Here is a 19,083-nt window from a genome sequence, read left to right on the forward strand (position 1 = left end):
ATTAAAGTTGTATGGAATAATAAAGATGTCATTTCTTTCCTTCTTTTATTTATTTTTATAAATTTTTTTTATTGATATTGCAATACATTTAGCTAAATAATTAATTTGTGTAGAAACGCTGAGGTATAAACAGGTTATGTATTTATCTTGACAAGAATGAAACTCGACTTGTGTTGTTCTTACAACCATATTGGGCCTCCAGTTTTGGAAGTAAAATGATTGGAAATAAGCCCAGCGAAGACAAGTGAAGTAATTGCTGACAATTTAATTAAAATGTTAATGGATGGTCCAGATGTATCTTTTAAGGGATCACCAACAGTATCTCCAATAACTGAATTTTTATGTGCATTTGAACCTTTGCAATGGTCTGTTCCTAAAGCTCCGGATTCAATATATTTCTTTGCATTATCCCAAGCACCACCAGAGTTGGTTGATGAAAAAGCTAGTTGTATACCTGATAAAATAATACCTATTAATAATCCTGCTGTTGCATATTTTCCCATTAACATACCAATAATTAAAGGAAATGTAACAGATATTAAACCTGGTAATATCATTTGTCTTAATGATGCATCAGTTGATATTTTGATACATTTATCATAATCTGGTTTTTGTTTATTTGCTAAGATTAATGGGAATTGTTCTAAGCATTCATTCAAAACACTATTAGCTGCAATTGCGACTGATTTCATTGTTAATGCAGAAAATAAGTATGGTAACATAGATCCAATAAGTAAACCAATAATAACCCATGGATTTAATATATTAACGTGTCGTACTTTTGCGCTACTTGCGTATGCACCAAATAAGGCAAAAGCAACTAATGCGGCTGATCCAATAGCAAATCCCTTTCCAATAGCTGCTGTTGTATTTCCTGCTGCATCAAGGATATCAGTTTTTTCTCTAACTTCAGATGGTAAACCAGCCATTTCTGCAATACCACCGGCATTATCTGATATTGGTCCATATGCATCAATAGTTAAGCATATACATAATGTACTTAACATACCTACTGCGGCTAATGCTACTCCATAAACTTCGCAGAAAACATAAGAAATACCAAGAGCACCACTTAAACAAATAATTGGAATAAATGTACTCTTATATCCAAGTGATAAACCATAAATAATTCCTGTTGCGGCTGATATTTTTTGTGTATTTGCAATTTCTTGAACTGGTCTAAATGAATAAGATGTATAAAATTCTGTAGTAAATCCAATTATTAATCCAGACCACAAACCAACTAAAGCTGGAACTATAATTTTCCAGTTAGGTATTTGTTTTAATACGTCATATACTAAAACTGGTGGTAAGCAATATTGTCCGACGACAAAAATAGTTAGTGATTGAAATATAGTTGATATAAATAATAAATATTTTAATGTTCTTTCAACTCCTTCTTTTCCAGTAACTCTAACTATTTTTGTTACCAAAAAAAATGTAAGCATACTACTAATAATACTAGCGCTAGAAAAAAATAATGGAAACATGAAGCAATAATTTATATCAAAAGATTTCATATTCTCTGGTAAGCTTAATACAGATGATCCTATAACCAATGATGCACATAAACTTTCTGCTAATGAACCAAATAAATCAGCACCCATACCAGCCATATCACCAACATTATCTCCAACATTATCTGCTATGCATGCGGGGTTTCTAATATCGTCTTCTGGTATACCATATTCATTTTTTCCTGACAAATCTGCTCCGACATCAGCTGCCTTAGTATATATACCACCACCGACTCTTGAAAATAAAGCAATCGATGAACCTCCTAATCCAAATCCAGCTATAGCTTTATACAAAGCTGGATCATCACTGAATTGAAATTGTGCTTTATATGCAAAAATCAATGCTCCTAATGATATTATACTAAGAGAGACTAACGAAAATCCCATAACTGTTCCTGCATTTAATGTAACTTTGAATCCCTTATCTAAACTTTTCCATGTTTCACTTGTAGTTCTAACGTTAGCATAAACGGCAATCTTCATACCAATATAACCACATATTATAGATGTTATACATCCTATGGCAAAACTTATAGCGGTATAGTAATTAATAAACCAAGATAATAATCCAGAAAATAATATCATAAAAACTATTAAATATTGATATTCCTTAGATAAAAAGGAATTTGCTCCTTCTGAAATATAAGAAGCAATTTCCTTCATTTTTTCAATTTTGGCTTGTCCATTTTCAACTTTATCTAACTTATCATCGGATGCACCAATATGTATCCTGGATATTGATATGCATTCTATAACTGAAAATAACAATCCGAGAACGGGGGGGCCAAATATTATGCAATAAAGCTCCTTCATTTTCGCAAAAAGTGAATCATTAACAAAATGGGAATAAAGTAAAAAAAATTAACAATTATCGAATATAATAATAAATCAAATTCATAAAAATATAAAAAAAAAAAAAATTTTAAAACGATTCAAAAATATAACTATGGGTGATACTAGAATTTTGCAACGAATGGTGTTAATTCTATGCGATCATATCCCATACATTATTTTTATATATGAATTATTTAATTATAAAGCAATATACATAATATTTTAAATATACAAAAATAAGTGCTTTAGAACGGCATGTAGATCAAATAATAATTTACAAGTATGTTATTATGAAAATATTTATAAAGTACCAAATTAAAAAAATCATCAAAATTATATTAATATTTATATAAACATTATATATTTTTTTTAAAAGTTACAAGGGCTAAAAAGTGATCCTTTGGGGATCAATATTAAATATTCACAATTTAATAGCAGTAAAACAATAATGCTATTATTGTTATTATTTTGCCATTTTAATTATTTGGTCTCTTAAATTAATAATTATAAAAAATCTAGCATTTTATTATTGATTAATTTAAAATATTTAAAAAAATTTATTATGTATAGAAATTTATATGAGAAAAAACAAAATATACATATTATTGAAAATTTTATTTTTTATATTAAAAAATTGCTTTTTCATTTTTTAGTTGGGTATACATATAATATATAATAACTATATATTTTTTTGTTTAGTTTTTTAATGTATATTACTATTGCAGCGAAAACTCAAAAGAAATCGAGCAAGATATGAAAATATTAATATATTAATGATGTTACAATAAATAATAATAATATATTATTGAGAAAAATATATATTATATTGTTTATGTTATATTTTATATCGATACCAGTTGTTTACCCCTTAGGAAAGCTAATATAAAACCTTAATATACTATTAGTTATTTTAGTATGTTAAAAAAAACGTTTACTATTGTTTTATTGCACGAAAACTTATACATAAAAAAAACAAATAATTTTCTTTAGTGCTTGAAATATCCACAATCCTTAACTATATAATAATTGTATTAACACATTAATAATGTTTGTTATTGAATTAAAAAATATAATTACCTTTATGCTATATTAAGCCTTAGTTTTATATATATTTTATGAATAACGTTATAACATTGATTATTAAGGTATTTGTAACAAATTGAAAACTAATAAATATTATGGTATATTATTCTTAATAAATTATATAAGAAAAATCGGCGTCTCAATATTATAATAATATTATAACATATCTATGATAATGTTTTTTTATTTTAAAAAAGTAACAAATGTTTTTGAATATAAAAAAATTATCTTATTAAAATATAATAAAAGGGAAAATAGTATTCTACAAAATAATTTTAAACATTTTATTAATTTTCTAACAAATATAAATTAGGTATAGAATATGTATATATTTACTACAACCAAAATATACATATTTACCCATTTATACATCTCACAAAAAATAATGGTTACCCTTTTTAAAAATAAATAAATATTTCTTAGGTCTTTGTCCAAATAACTTAATTTATTAAATATATATAATTCAAAGGAAAGTATAGACTCTTTACTACGTATGTATATATAAGAAAGCTTAAACTGTAGGGTAAATAAAAAAGATAAGAAAAATTTAACAAGCGAAAATACTAACCATTAAATGTGTATGTATATATATCAGAAATATATGAAACTCAAAAAAAAAAAATAATATGTCGTATTAATAAAAATAAAAAAAAATGTAAAATTAATAAGCATTTATAAAAATACAATATTACACTTGCTCCTTGGTAATTTGTTTTTAATAAATAATTATTTCCACTATTTGCAAATGACTTAAATTGTAATATGACTGAAAAAATATAAAACAATATTTTAAATATTAATATCATATACATATGTATATATATTTTTTACGTATTTAGCATCGGTGTTAAAAATTGGTATGTATTTCAATAATTTGAAAGATTTAAGTATCCCATCATATTGTATAAACCCAATCAAATATTCATGTTCATTGGAAAAATATTAATTATCTTTCTATTTTATTTTTATTATAGATTATTTTTTCTTTTTTCTTTTTTTTCTTTATTCTTAAATTGAAAATTATCAAAATATTATATTTTAAGAATATATTTTGGAGGTTTTCTTAATGCATTTTCAATATGCAACTATAAACCAATAAAATGTAATAATATGAATATTTTATTAAATCATTTTTCTACAAAAATGCCAAAAGGTTTAGCTAAAGACCTTAAAAATGAACAAGTATATTTTCTAAAAAAAAAAATTCACATTTTTTTATAAGAAGTTGTAATCATAGTCTTTTCTTTTTTATTTTTTGTTTCACGAAAATTTATACAGGCAAAAACAATCATTGAATGTCTTCCCAGCTATTTAAAAAAAAAGGATAACAATTTGTTAATAAATCTACGTGTTAAACCGAATTCAAAAAACACGTCTATATGTAATAATTATTTATGTCTTTATAAAATATGTACACATTTAATGACCATATGAATCTCATTATATTTTACCAATTAATATTACTACTATTATTTATTTTGGTATACTAATTTCAGATTTTAACGCAGATACAGAAGTTCTTAATATAAATATACAAGAGCAACCTGTTAATAATCAATCCAATGTTGCCATTATAAGTTATTTTTCTGATATATGTAAGCATGAAATTGATGACAAGATAAATATTTTATTCACATTGAAAAAATATTGGTGCTGTATATTATATACATATTTATTAATTTTTCAGTAAATTTGAAGAAAAGAGATATTTCCATTGTTGCAGGATTAAAGTCAAGGGACAAGGTAAAAGGAAAACATATTACATATAATACATATGTGTATAGTTAATGGAAATATTGTTTGTATTCAGATAATACTTTTCTTTTCACCCATTTTTTAATTCCTAGGTTTTAATGGTTTCAAATATTTCTGTAGAGGATTTAAGCAATAAAATAAATCAAAACGTAGAGTGATATTTTGTAATTTTTATTTAAAACCGAAAAAATATATTTATATAAAATGGCGTATTGTAATTAATAGTTTAATTTTGATATTTTGCATATCAAAAATCCTTCTTTATCTCATTTGATTGCTTTATTTATTTCATTATTTTTTTTACACAACATAATTCCAAATCTGTACCATTCATCATGGTAAATTTGGTACAAATGTTTTTGAATAAACACGTCAAACTACAAATTTAAAAAAATTATGAATTTTAAATCATCATTTCTTCTTTATTGAATCAGTTTTTAATACACAATATATATATATATATATATGTAAGCTTATTATAAAACCACAAATCGTTCTACATATATAAAGCAAGAAGGCACATGTGCCCATATTACATAAAAGCGTTGTGAACTATTATAGACATAATACCCAATGATACATTTCTTATGTCATATATTTAACCATATGCAAAGGATATTTCATAATTATGATAATATTAAAAGTTACATTTTTAAAATAAAGCTAATGTGTTTTTTTTTATTTATAACTAATTTTATCACAGTAAAAAAATAAATAAGTATTTCTATTTAAATGACGATAAAAATAAAAAATAAATAAGCATTTGCATATTTAAATGAAAATAAATATAAAAAATGAATAAATATTTGCATATTTAAATGAAAAGAAAAATAATAAGTAAATTATTTTGTTATTAAAAATACAAAGATTTGTGTATACATACACACATATAAAATCTGTTTATATAACTAATCTTCAAAAAACTAAATTTTTTAGGTACCTTTATAAATTTCTTCTTAATATATATATTAACAATTTATATAAATGTCACATATATATATAATTACAAAGTTTATTAAATTTCATATTTCCCCATTATTTACAATTTTATTTTGGGGGGTATTTCGTTGGCATTATTATTATATAACATTTAAGTAATATAATTTGGATGACATAATTCTCATGTTTCCATATAAAAAAAATGCATATACATATTTATTATTAGCGCAAAATCCTCTTTTCCACACTTATTTAGCATTAATTTTTCTTTTCGTAACTGACATAATTGATTCTTGGCTTTTAAGTGTTTCTTCTTTTTCGAGGGTCTTTTTCTTTCCGTCATCTGCATTTGAGCTTTTATCTGTAATTTCTTGATATTTAATCATTATTTTAAATTCTCTTTTGAATAATGCGCATCCTACTATGGCTATTATACAAGCAGGTACTAAATATAATAAAGCTGGTTGAGCATGTTCAAAATAAAAGAGCATACAATATGTTAATATTAAACCTGCTTGATAAAATACTGTTATTGTATAAAAATAATATTTCTTGAAAGATTCATGAATAGATATATCATTAAACATTTTCTTAACATTTCCTTTATGTATTTTATTTCTATGCAAATAATAATCAAAACGTAAGCATAAAGATATTAAAATTCCTGGAATAATTATATCTCCTAAACCAAGCATGCTATAATGTAATGGATCTAATGACACTGGAAACAATAGTTTTACAGGAGCTTCAAATGACTTTAAAAAAAAAGTAAAAAAAAGTATAGGTGTGAATTTTAAAGCTATAAAATCGGTTCATGTATTATACTATATTTTTTTATTTCATCAAATTTTCTTTATTACCTTTGCAACGGTAACCATAACGTCATTTCCAAAGACCCAAAATATATCATACACAAATAATCCAGACTATAAAATTGAAAAAATATATAAATTATATTGGAAATAGTAAAAGCAATAACCACAAAATAACAAGCACAATTTATCGAAAGTTTATTATTAAAATAATTTTGAATCAAGGTAAAAATAAAGCATAAAATAATTATATGTATGTTCTTCGTTTTTTAAATGCATACTAATAATATGAATCCAATTACGAAGTTGCTTAAAATGACCAATGAAAGTGCCTTTAAGAAAAAAAGAAAAAAAAAATATAAAGGATAATGAAAATAAATGATTTTTGTTTCAATAAATAGTAAACATATATAAATAAGTGGCATGTACTCATATTTTGAATATCACAACTACATAATAAATATTGTTCTTACTTGGAAGCAAAAGGAAATTGCTAAAATATTGTGTGTAATAAAGTCTTTGTAAAATATCCATCGTGCACCAATTATGAAACAAACAATCAAACTCATAATTTCTCCTTTATTTGTATTAAATACAATTGGATCTATAAAAACAATAAGGATAGAAACAATATTAACAAGGGTTTGAATTGTGGAAAATATGATAATACAATGATAATTAATAAGTGTAAGTTAATAAAAAAATCATATATATTTTTAATAATATATACCCTTTGAAATAAACTTTGGAGCATTTATAGTTTTAACAAATTCATCTTTCTTAAAAAATTTTGGAAAAAAGGGTTCCTAAAAAAAACAATAACCAAAAGGATCTCAATATTTATTCATTAATATATAGAATGCGCATATATGGAATTAAATTATCACTAATCAATGGTTTTAATTATATTGATTTTGTTTGAATTTTTTTTGATTTCTGTGTGTAAATATTTTATCGCCTATAATATAACAATGCGAAAGGCCCATCGTTATTTCTCAAAAATTATATTGATATAATATTTAGATCAATAACTAAGCTTTCTATTCCCCGCACCATATATTATATCATTTTACACAATTAATCCATAGGCTATATATACATAAATATGTATATGTAGTCACTACGAAAATATATACACACTTATATTCACATACAACTATCTATATAAATATTCATTTATTACACAGTTATTTCATTTTAATTTTATAAAATATAAAAAAATAAATTACCAAAACAGTGGAAAAAACGCTTTGAAGCGAAAATACTCCTGCCATCGTTAAATAAACGGTTAGCAATAGATTCACATAATAGGGATCTAAAAACTTGTAAGCAAAATACCTGTAAAACGAAAAAAATAGTTTTTGTTATATTTTGTTTCAATATGTATTCATTGATTTAGGTATATTCTATTATTTAGTTTCTTTTCACTTTTCTTACAATGTTAATAAAGCAGCTGATCCAATAATTGGAAACATGATAGCATCATATGTCGTTATATGATCAGTCTTTTGGGTTTTATCATCAGCCTAATATAGATAGAAGCATAAAATTAGGTATTAGAACATTTATATATTAAATGGGGTTGTTTTTTTTTTGTCATACGATCAAAAAAAACGATTCACATAATAATTCTTACTTCTAATTGTCTTATGCTTTCATGACTTCCGATATATATCGTTATAAATGTATATAACGTCATTTGTAGTATTAAGGGTATCACAACAAACCTCGACAAAATTATAGTTAAAACTACGGGAAAAAAAAAATAAAACAATGTTAAGAACAAGAGAATAATATACTACTATTAATCAACAATTTATTTTGCATACACGCATGGATATAAATATGTATATGAATTTTTGAACAGTTCAACCAATTTGTCTATGAACAGTTTTTTAAAATACAGCTATACATATTTACGCATTTAAATTTGTTGATAAAATTATTACAGTTAAAATATTAAAAATATATATATAATAATAAATAAGTTATTTATACGGCAAACTATAGAATATTATTTGTTACCTATAATTGCATAACACGCGTAATATATTGCTGAATTCCGCTTGTCGTGATTCTTCATTTTTTTATTCTTTCCAATTAACTTTAGTAAATTCATGTAGGCAACAAACTTTTATAAATTTATATAATTTAACAAATATAATATATTCTTAGGAGAATGTTTATAACCATTAAGATTATTTTTAACTTATTTTTTATTTTAATTGTATTCGTTCTTTATATTTATTTTCTTAAATTTTTTTAATTTTTTATATGTACTTTCCCTTTTCCCCTTTTTTTATAATAATTCATAGAAATACATTTCACAAATGACTTGCCAAATTTTTTAATAAGAATAATATATCTAGAAAAATTATTGAACAAAAAAAATATATAACTTATATATTGTTTAAGATTTATGGGTAGTATTAGCGTATGTACGCATGATTATTATTTATTGTATCTGTGTTGTTTATTTGTGTATTTTGTGCAAAAAAAAATAATAAATAATAAAATAAATAAAAGTATATTAATATATAAATAGTGCTAATATTACATTAATTAAAAAATTATCAAAATTATATTATCGCAAAATGCTACCTTTAATATAAAGTATGTACTAAATATGTTTTAGGATACTCTTATTTATGATTAATTAATGGTTATTTTATTTATAATTTTTTTTTTTTTTATAATTATATGCATATATACAAATTTAAATTGAAATTTAGAAAATTCTTAGAATTAGGGGGAAATAATTAATAATTGTATATTTAATATATTCGGTACCTCTAATAACATATATGCAAATATTTGATATACACAATAAATGAAAATACTCAAGGAAAATCAGGATTAATATGTCATACATGAACGGATTACACACATACTTAGCTATGTTTAAATTAAATGAAATTTTCTTCTTAATATTTTTTTTTAATACGTAGCAGCATTAACTAATATTTTTTTTTAACTATGTGAGCCACAATAGACATATATTATTTTTTTACGTATGCCAAGTTTCATTCAACTTTTCAGCATTTTTCTGATTTATTTATAATTATTCATTATATGTTATATTTTTATTTTTTATTTTTTTGTCATTTTCTTTCATTATTCTAAAATATAAACTCCTGTTTGTCATTTATGTATAATATTCTTCATGTAATTTTCAACGACATAAGATATTTATTCTTAAGCACATAAATTTTCTTAAAATTATTTTTTAATGCTTGTTTGCTTGTCTGTCCATATAAAGACGCTAATTAAGAAAATTATGCATAACTTACTATGCATTATTATAGATTTACATCATTTGAAAAGATAATATTGTCAATAATAATTATTATTCATTTTTTTTTAATTCAAACAAAAAGATATTTAAATAATAAAGGGAATTCAATAATACACACATATATATGCATATAGCTAAAAAATGTTCACTATTTAATTAAATTATATATTTTGAAGTTTAACTTTTATGTTGTATTAACTATACTCTTTTTAAGAAAAACCATGAAATTATTTTATTAATTAAAAAGGTTTTTTCATTTGTTTTTTTGGTTTTTAGCACATTTATACAGTATATATGTATATATGTCTTTAATAATATTTTTCTTATAGAATTCGTAAGTATTTATAAAGAAAAAAGGAGTTATCTTTTTGTTTTCTTATGTTCATAGCTTAACATTTAAGTGTTTAATAAAGTTATGCTATCAAATTTATAGTCACACCAATATACCTCAAATAAATATTAAACAAATATATCTTTATCAAAAAAATTGTAAAAATGATAAACGTTTATAATGGTAATAAAAACATGAATGAGAATGAAATAAATACAAAAAATCCACGTATGAGTTATTATTCCTATCAAAACATGATTAATAATAAAAACAATTTAAAGGCCACAAAAAACAAGGATGTTGACATAGTACAGAAAGAAGATATAGAAAAGAAAAAGTATGAAAGCCAATTTTTCAATAATAATAACAATGGGAATAGGAATAATTATTACCACAGGAATTATAAAACTGTGGATGAAATAAATTACAGCAAAAATAATATACAACAAACATCATATGACGAAATAATTTCAAAGGGTGTATATGAATATCAAAAACATTTTGTGCAAACAAATAATAAGAATCATAACAATTTTCAAACAAATATATATAATATAAACGAAAAAGACAATATTTCTAGTAACATAGACAAAAGTCTTTACTACAGTAAATCAAAATGGGGATCGGTAGATGAAGAACCAAGATCATGTGAGACAATAAAAAATGACCTAGACAATGATAATAGTAGTAGTGATATTAAAAACGGTTTGAATCCGCTAATTAAACAAAACAATGATACAATAAGATCATTTACAATGTCTGAAGAACAAAATAATATAGAAAACGGTAAACAAAAATGTGTACAAATAGATTATGAAAAAGGTACGATTTACGATTCACAACAAAGTTTATTAGATAATGATCAAATGCAATTTCATGGAGTTTCTCAAAATACTATAAATATTAATTCCGATCAAAATATTTCAGAAATATTCAAAAATTATATGTCTGCAAGTGGGGAACATCGAATCCCTATTGAAAATAATAACTACAGTGGAGAGTATAAAAGGGGACAAGTTTTATATAAGAATGTTAGGAATAACAAGGATAACATATCTACGGACGATCATAATATAACAAGTGAATACAAAAATAATAATCCGATGTTCAATGTAAATGCGAAGAATTCTGATTATTACCCTTATCAATACAATTCATATGAAAATGGTGTATTAAGCAGCACTTCAGAAATTGTGCATAAATCATTTTCTCAAAATGAATGGGACAATTTTAATAGGCACAAGGGGCATAATTCAGATATTAATAATCAAAATTTTTCAATGAAGTGTGGAAATAAAATAAGTAACTTGTATTCATATGGGCAAAATAATATGCATAAAAATGAAGAACTAAATTACTTGTCTGAACAGGAACAAACGGAAGAAAATGCCGATGTGGGGGAAATGACAAAAACAGAAATCCAATCTACTGAGGGGAATATTGATAATATTCAAAATGTTAGAAGTATATATAATTTGTCAAATATTAATCATAACAATTTAAAAATAAATAGTATGCATGATAATTTTTCACATTTAAATGATCACAATGTATATATGCCTAATGATAACATGAGAACAATAATAGAAAATAAAAAGGAAGTGACTAACCATGGATTGATTACAGTTAAAGTTTTAGATCAAAAAATTAGTGGGAAATGCTCAGAGGATGAAAAAATGAGATTTATACAAAATTTTAATTCCACAAATCGTCACGTCTTAAATAAGGATACTTATTATTCCCCGGATAATACTACTGCTGCTAAAAATAATGACAACAATCAAAATTATTATGATAAGAATTATCAATGTGTTAAAATGATAAGGGGAAACGATAATTCTTTAAGCAGATGTAATATTATGCAGAATACAAAGTATGATTTTTTAAAAACAGATTCTGCATTTGCATTAAATTTAGAACAAAATTCAAAAATAGAAAATGCAACACATTCAAAAGATATACTTTCAAATACCCATGCTAATAGAGCAAGTATAGACGCAAATGATGTTATTAACAAATATAAAGGTGGAAAAGAACACCTAAGTAAATATTTACAAGATCAATACAATTTGAATGAAATAAAAGATTGTCTTCCTGAACCTACATTGTATACCGACCAAAATTTTGATGTACCTAATATTATTCAAGGATTAACAAGAGAAAATAAAAATGGAGTTATAACAAATTGTAACCATGACACTATAATTGAATATAATAACAAATGGAGAGTAGTTAATGGAAAAAGATTTTCAATAAGTCCTAATGAGCATATTAAATCCGTTGAAAATTCCGCAAAAAATTTCGAACAATATTTAGATAAAAAAAATAAGGATACAATAAAAATGCTCAGAAACTGTAAATTTAATTCAATGACAGGAAAATTAACAATAAACCCAATTAAGGAAGAGGATAATATAAAAGACGTAAAAAATAAAGTTTTTGATTATCACGACATTAAGAATTCTTACCCAGTCCATTACAATACAAATGCAAAAAATGAGAAGGAAAAAAGTGAACACAAATTAATTAAAAAGCAAAGTATACCATTATGTGGAGGTTATCATTTAAAACACAAAATTAAAGAATTCATATCTCAAAAAATAAAGGATTGCACAAACTTCAGTATCCTTAATTAATGGATACAAGTATGTTTACATCGTTTGGATCCTTTTTTGTAAACAAAATGCATAACTAGTGTGTGAATAATTTAAATTAAATTAAATTAAATTTTGTTGTGTGTATTTCTTTTTTTTCCCTTATGTTCTATATTTAAGGGCAACGGTATAGTTGCTTTTTAATACAATTATCAATAGAAAGTTAATACACATATGCAAGTATGCATATATACTAAATTATTATAAATGTCTACAACATTGTGTTTTTCTCATATTAAGTGAAATAAATAAAACCAAATATAAATTATGATAAATGAAAAATTCTATTGTTCATTTGAAAGTTTAGGAATATCTTGATTATGCTTATTGGCATATGTATATGTGGCACACTATTAAATAGAGAAAAGTCGTTGTAAGTTTTTATTTTTAGCGTATTTTACATATGATACGGTTTATATATATATAAATGTTCGCATTCATTAATTTTCCTCGATTTATCATTTATGAATTAGCAATGGAACATGGACATGTATGCATACAAAAAAAAGAGAAAAAATATGTATTTGTCGCTTTTCTAAATCATACCAAAATGTTAAATATGAATTATATGCATTACATAGGTATATTTATATCTGTGGTACATGCTTTCATTATTTGTTGTTTCCTTTTAATCTTATGATGCATATTTTTCAATAAGATTTTTCAAAGCTCCCTCATTGGCTCCCATCAATGTCTCTACAGCAACACCGTTTTTGTAAACTTTAAAAGTTGGCATCGAAGTAATATTTTCTTTTTCTGTAACTTCAGAGGCTTCATCCACATTTACTTTTATAAAAACGATCTTTGTGTATTTTTTTGATGATTCTTCATAAAAGGGAGCTATTCTTTTGCAAGGTCCACACCATTCGGCAAAGAAGTCGGCAATAACTATTTCGTTTTGAGAAATGGCAGATTCGAAATCTGATGGAATCAAAAATTAATTAATATATATTTGTGTATGCAATTTACACTGTTGAGAAAATATAGTTACACATAATCCACAAATAAATATATACATTTCTTAATAACGCATGACATGCTCATAATTGTGTGGACTATATTCATTTATGTATATATATATGTATATATATATATAATAAAAGCATAATTATAAAAAAAAATATAAAACTAACCTGCTAAGCTATTAACGATTTTAACCATTTTTGATTTTTATAAAGAATAATATACGTTTTAAATATAAGCGGATTGTATATAAAGTAGCTGCTGAAAATATTTTGTAAATGTGAAATAAGAATTATAATAAGTATATATTGTAAATATATGTTAATGTTTTTAAGCCTCTATTATATAATATTGGGATATTAATTTTACATGAAAAATTTTTATGTACATGTGTTTAGTATTTTTAATATAAAAAAAAATATTGAATTTTTTTTATGGGCATTTTAATATATATGGTATCGAATAAATTTATTCGAAAAAAAACAGAGAGAAAAGGGTACTTCCTATGTATACATAATTTTATTACGTAACTACATGCCTCATTTATTTTTTATTCATATATTTCTTTCGCGTGTTTTTCTTTCAATTTGATTATTTTGATTTGAATAACTCATTTTGTTTATTTCATATATTTCTTATGTGTGGCATTCAAAAGGTGTATTAATTGGATTACAAATTAAAAAATCAGGTGACGAAAAAATATATTATAAAGAAATGAAAATTTAAAAAATTATGTGTTTTCAGCTATATATTATTAAATGCAATAAAAAGATATAAATTGTCAAAATAGAAAAAAGGCATGCATTTATTTCCTTAAATATCCAATCGTTAACCTTATGAACTTTCCATGAATGAATAAAAAAATATATTTCTCTCATTTTTTTAGAGTATTATGTACATTTAATTTTATAAAAAATTCCCAAAGAAGAAATAAAATATACCTAACAATAAGAGTTTGTTAAAAATTTTTTTTTGGTTTATTTTTGGAGGTGAATGTATGAGATAAATGTCTGATAAATATAATGTTATATTTTATTAGTATTTAGAAGGAAAAAATAAATGTTGATATACATTTAATTATATACAAAATAATTTTTTTTTTTTCGTGTAAACTATAAGTAAGCATATATATTTCAACGGTGTGTAACTTGCGCATATAACACATAATATAGAGTATTACGTACGTGAAGCTGATTAAATAAGTATGTAATATATGCAAATTCTGCATTTAAATGGAAAAATGTGCTTTTCGTCTTTTTCCTATTTAGTATGTATAATTTTGTAAATAAAGTAATAAAATAAACATATTCAAAAGTACTATAATTATATATAGAAGGGTCGATCTACATATTCCCATATGCAAAAAAAAACATATTCAAATATTAACTCATTGTAATAATCGTCTACATATATAAAATTATACATATACCAATGGGATTACAAATATATATGCAAACATGCACGATATATATTTCTAGTATGTAATAAAATATAAATATTGTGTGCACATTATAAATGTTATTTGTATAATATACAAACGATTCGGTTGAGGTGTATACGCAAATACTCCATAAATTAAACCATGCATATGTAAATCATATATTTGCTCATGCAATATAAAAACCTATAAATAATATGCACATGCGTATATGCGAAAATTTTATTTAGCCTTGGAGTAAAACGATAGTGTATGCATAAATAAGGCGAAATTTGTGGGTATATTGTGTAGGGGGAAATCATAATTTTTTTACATCCATGTAGATTATATCATATAGGAACGCATATGGGAAGGTAAGAAACAAAAGATACAAATTATATATTGAAGGTTTGGATTTCTTTGAGAGCATTCTCAAAAACTTCGTTTGATATATAATCCTTTTCAAGTAAATGTGTTATAATTTTTTTCAATTCTTCTGGGTATTTAGGTATATCCAAAATAATGTCTCTTAATGAATTTAGAACCTCTTGTATACCTTCTTCAATATTTTTTTTTGTTATAAAATTTTTATTTACAAGAAATTGAACTAATTTCAAAGACAAATTAATATCATTATTAATATCAACATTCAGTACAAATATTTTTTTAACAACGTAATTACATAAATCATGATAAGATGGCAAAAATTCATCAAGATATAAATAGAATTCTTCTTCATCTATATATAAGTAGAAATATTCTAATAAAGTATTATTAATTTTTCTTTTTAATTTCATTTTTTCATATGTATCATCTTCATCCCATATATAATTTATATTATTTAAGTTTTTTTTCTTTTTATCAATAATTCTTTGTTGTGTTTTATTGCATATCATCATACCAGTCACACCCCCAATATGTAATTTGTATATATCACTTAGAAAAGCGGGATATAATACATCATCATGAATACATCTTAATAAAAATTTACATATCATTTCTTTTGAATTAGGGAAATCTATTTCATAATCATCTATATATCCAATAATTCGAATAAATGCTATAATAATATCATTTTTAAAATAATAAGTTTCACTTAAATTATCCAATAAATAAGATATAAATTTTCTACATATATTATTTTTACTAAATGATTCTATTATACTTATTCTAATAAATTCATAATGAAATAAACTATTTGTATTGTTTAAAAATTCAATAACTTCATCTATATTTCCATCATTAAAAAAATCGCATAAGAAATCTCTTGATTTCTTTTTAAATTCTTTTTTTTCTTTTTCCATTTCTTTTATATTTAATTCTAAGACCCAATATAGTGTATCTTTCCATATTTCATCTTTTGTTTTTTTCTTTTCTTCTACATCTTCATTATTTTGTTCGTACATATCGTCATTTTCTCTATCTTCTGGTTTATCGTCTAAATTATTAAAATTATCTTGTTTTTTTTCTTTTATATTTTCGTCATCGGGAAAGGTTGAAATTTCGCCATTAATTTTACCGTTTTCTATACCTAATGAACTTTCATCGATATCTTGAATGTTTAAGGTATCAAAAAACATTGTAGGCAATTTAAATATGTAATTTTTATCAATTACATTATCTAAAGTACTAAATCTAAGATATTTTAAAAATATTTCATAACATAATGGACAATCTAATTTTATATCATCTAAACTTAATAATATTTTTTCAAAGGCTCTATGTACTTGCTCTTGATTTATTAATTTAGTAATATTTAATAAATTTAATAAGCATGATACATTTATTTGGCATTCATCATCTCGATCAAACGATTTTTTAATTAATTGTAAAACTAAATAATCATTATACTTATTTTCATTTAATTCTTTTAAATTTTCGATAAACTCTTTAAAATTATAACTTGCAAAAAAATTGCTAATTAATAAATCGCATTTTTTTTCAAACTCTTCAAAAGTTAATATACTAAGATCTTCAAACATCTTACTTTTCATCTTATTTATTTTTTGAGAATATTCAATTTCTTCTGCATTTACAACAGTAAAAAAACAATTTTCATCTTCTAATTCACTATCATATATTGGATCGTTCATGTCTACATATTTCTTCGTCAAAAATTTTTGATCCTTTAGCAAGTTAAGTTTTTTACTTTTTCTTTTATTTGAAGCCATTTTATTTATATAATCGGATATATGTGTTTGACTGATGTAAATTTGTATGTATAGGATTAAGTAATATGGTCATATAGAAATATGAAAAGAATGGTAAATTAAAAAAAATTATTTTTACTGTATGAAAACTAAAAACGACATATACATGTAGGCGCAGATACGTATTTAATGGAAAAAATTAAATAAAAAAAAATATTTAATATATTTATATATCGAACGTAAAACTTGTATATGTTGTAGCGGAATATAATACTTTCTTTATACGCAAACAATATTTTTTTCGTTTTTTTTGTCAATTTAGTTAATTAATTTGAGATTATTTTATTTTTACTGATGAAATTGTTGCATGCTTAAATTTGTTTTAATTCTGCAATTTTTTTACCAAATGAAATATATATATATATATATATATATATATATATATATAATGCCACGTTTATACAACAGTGTAACTGCATTAATTGGTATTGCAAGTATTTGTATGCGTATATGATTTTTGTATTTAATTATTTTTTAATTAAATTTTATATCCATTTATGTATATACAAATGTAAAAAATATATAAAACGAATGTAAATGTTTTTTCGTGCTTAAATTATCTATATATGTAATTATATTTTTTTTAAAATATATACTTATTAATATCCTTACTATATTTTTACAAAATATATTGCTTATATAAATATATGTACATACTTAAATATTTCTATATTTTAATTTTCCCGACGTTTTAAATTTCATTAAAAAAATAAAATAATTTATGTATGCATAATATTTTGGATGAAGATATGCTTCATTTTTTTTTTGTCGTATGAAAATTTGTAAATATTACAACAACGCATTTACTTTTTTGGGAAATGATGAAAATTGTTAGGTATAAAGAAACAAGGAAAATCAGTCATCACATTATATAAATTTTTATTTCTTCTTTTTTTGTATTCATAAATTTATTTTTAATTTTTAAATGCATAATTCTAGTGTTTATATGTATGAAAAACGATGTATGCATGAAAATGCAAAATTCAAAAAGAGGTAACACATTCGTTTTTTATACTTAAAATATTAGAATGAATATTTTGTTTAATATTGCTTATTTTGGCTTAATAGGATTTTTAAAAAAGTAATTATATTTTACTATATTTTTAATAATATATACAATACTTTGTATACGACACTATTCCTGATATTTTGTGTGAATTTTTATAATATTTTTTTCCGCTAGTATTTATTATTATTTTTTTTCTTGTAACTTTTTATACCGTTATGTGTAGTATTTTATTATTTTGTAAAATCGTATAAAATATTTGTTATT

The 19,083-nt window shown here is 23.0% G+C and overlaps 6 protein-coding genes across 6 annotated transcripts; 2 read left to right on the forward strand and 4 right to left on the reverse strand.

Annotated features, from left to right (window-relative positions):
• Nucleotides 1-179: 179 nt before the first annotated feature.
• PY17X_1324300 (V-type H(+)-translocating pyrophosphatase, putative) lies at nt 180-2,330 on the reverse strand (the record flags this gene model as incomplete). Its single annotated transcript, XM_722505.1, has 1 exon — nt 180-2,330. One exon carries the CDS (start codon nt 2,328-2,330, stop codon nt 180-182), a length of 2,151 nt encoding a protein of 716 aa, XP_727598.1.
• A 1,963-nt stretch (nt 2,331-4,293) lies between these two features.
• On the forward strand, nt 4,294-5,347 carry PY17X_1324400 (conserved protein, unknown function; the record flags this gene model as incomplete). Its single annotated transcript, XM_022957096.1, has 6 exons — nt 4,294-4,336; nt 4,588-4,616; nt 4,713-4,815; nt 4,931-5,029; nt 5,122-5,177; nt 5,282-5,347. 6 exons carry the CDS (start codon nt 4,294-4,296, stop codon nt 5,345-5,347), a joined length of 396 nt encoding a protein of 131 aa, XP_022813570.1.
• Nucleotides 5,348-6,376: 1,029 nt separating this feature from the next.
• On the reverse strand, nt 6,377-9,059 carry PY17X_1324500 (signal peptide peptidase, putative; the record flags this gene model as incomplete). The annotated part of the gene is made up of 9 exons (XM_022957097.1): nt 6,377-6,883; nt 6,989-7,054; nt 7,222-7,272; nt 7,414-7,544; nt 7,671-7,746; nt 8,170-8,278; nt 8,378-8,466; nt 8,577-8,689; nt 8,966-9,059. The coding sequence occupies 9 exons, from the start codon at nt 9,057-9,059 to the stop codon at nt 6,377-6,379; spliced, it is 1,236 nt and encodes a 411-aa protein (XP_022813571.1).
• A 1,671-nt stretch (nt 9,060-10,730) lies between these two features.
• On the forward strand, nt 10,731-13,202 carry PY17X_1324600 (conserved Plasmodium protein, unknown function; the record flags this gene model as incomplete). The annotated part of the gene is made up of 1 exon (XM_722716.2): nt 10,731-13,202. One exon carries the CDS (start codon nt 10,731-10,733, stop codon nt 13,200-13,202), a length of 2,472 nt encoding a protein of 823 aa, XP_727809.2.
• Nucleotides 13,203-13,854: 652 nt separating this feature from the next.
• Nucleotides 13,855-14,381, reverse strand: PY17X_1324700 (thioredoxin 1, putative; the record flags this gene model as incomplete). Its single annotated transcript, XM_719349.1, has 2 exons — nt 13,855-14,141; nt 14,354-14,381. 2 exons carry the CDS (start codon nt 14,379-14,381, stop codon nt 13,855-13,857), a joined length of 315 nt encoding a protein of 104 aa, XP_724442.1.
• Nucleotides 14,382-15,995: 1,614 nt separating this feature from the next.
• On the reverse strand, nt 15,996-17,771 carry PY17X_1324800 (uncharacterized protein; the record flags this gene model as incomplete). Its single annotated transcript, XM_719350.1, has 1 exon — nt 15,996-17,771. The coding sequence occupies one exon, from the start codon at nt 17,769-17,771 to the stop codon at nt 15,996-15,998; it is 1,776 nt and encodes a 591-aa protein (XP_724443.1).
• Between the last annotated feature and the right edge of the window lie 1,312 nt (nt 17,772-19,083).

The sequence above is a fragment of the Plasmodium yoelii genome (genome assembly GCF_900002385.2).
Source record: "Plasmodium yoelii strain 17X genome assembly, chromosome: 13".
In the NCBI taxonomy this organism is placed as follows: Eukaryota; Apicomplexa; class Aconoidasida; order Haemosporida; family Plasmodiidae; genus Plasmodium; species Plasmodium yoelii.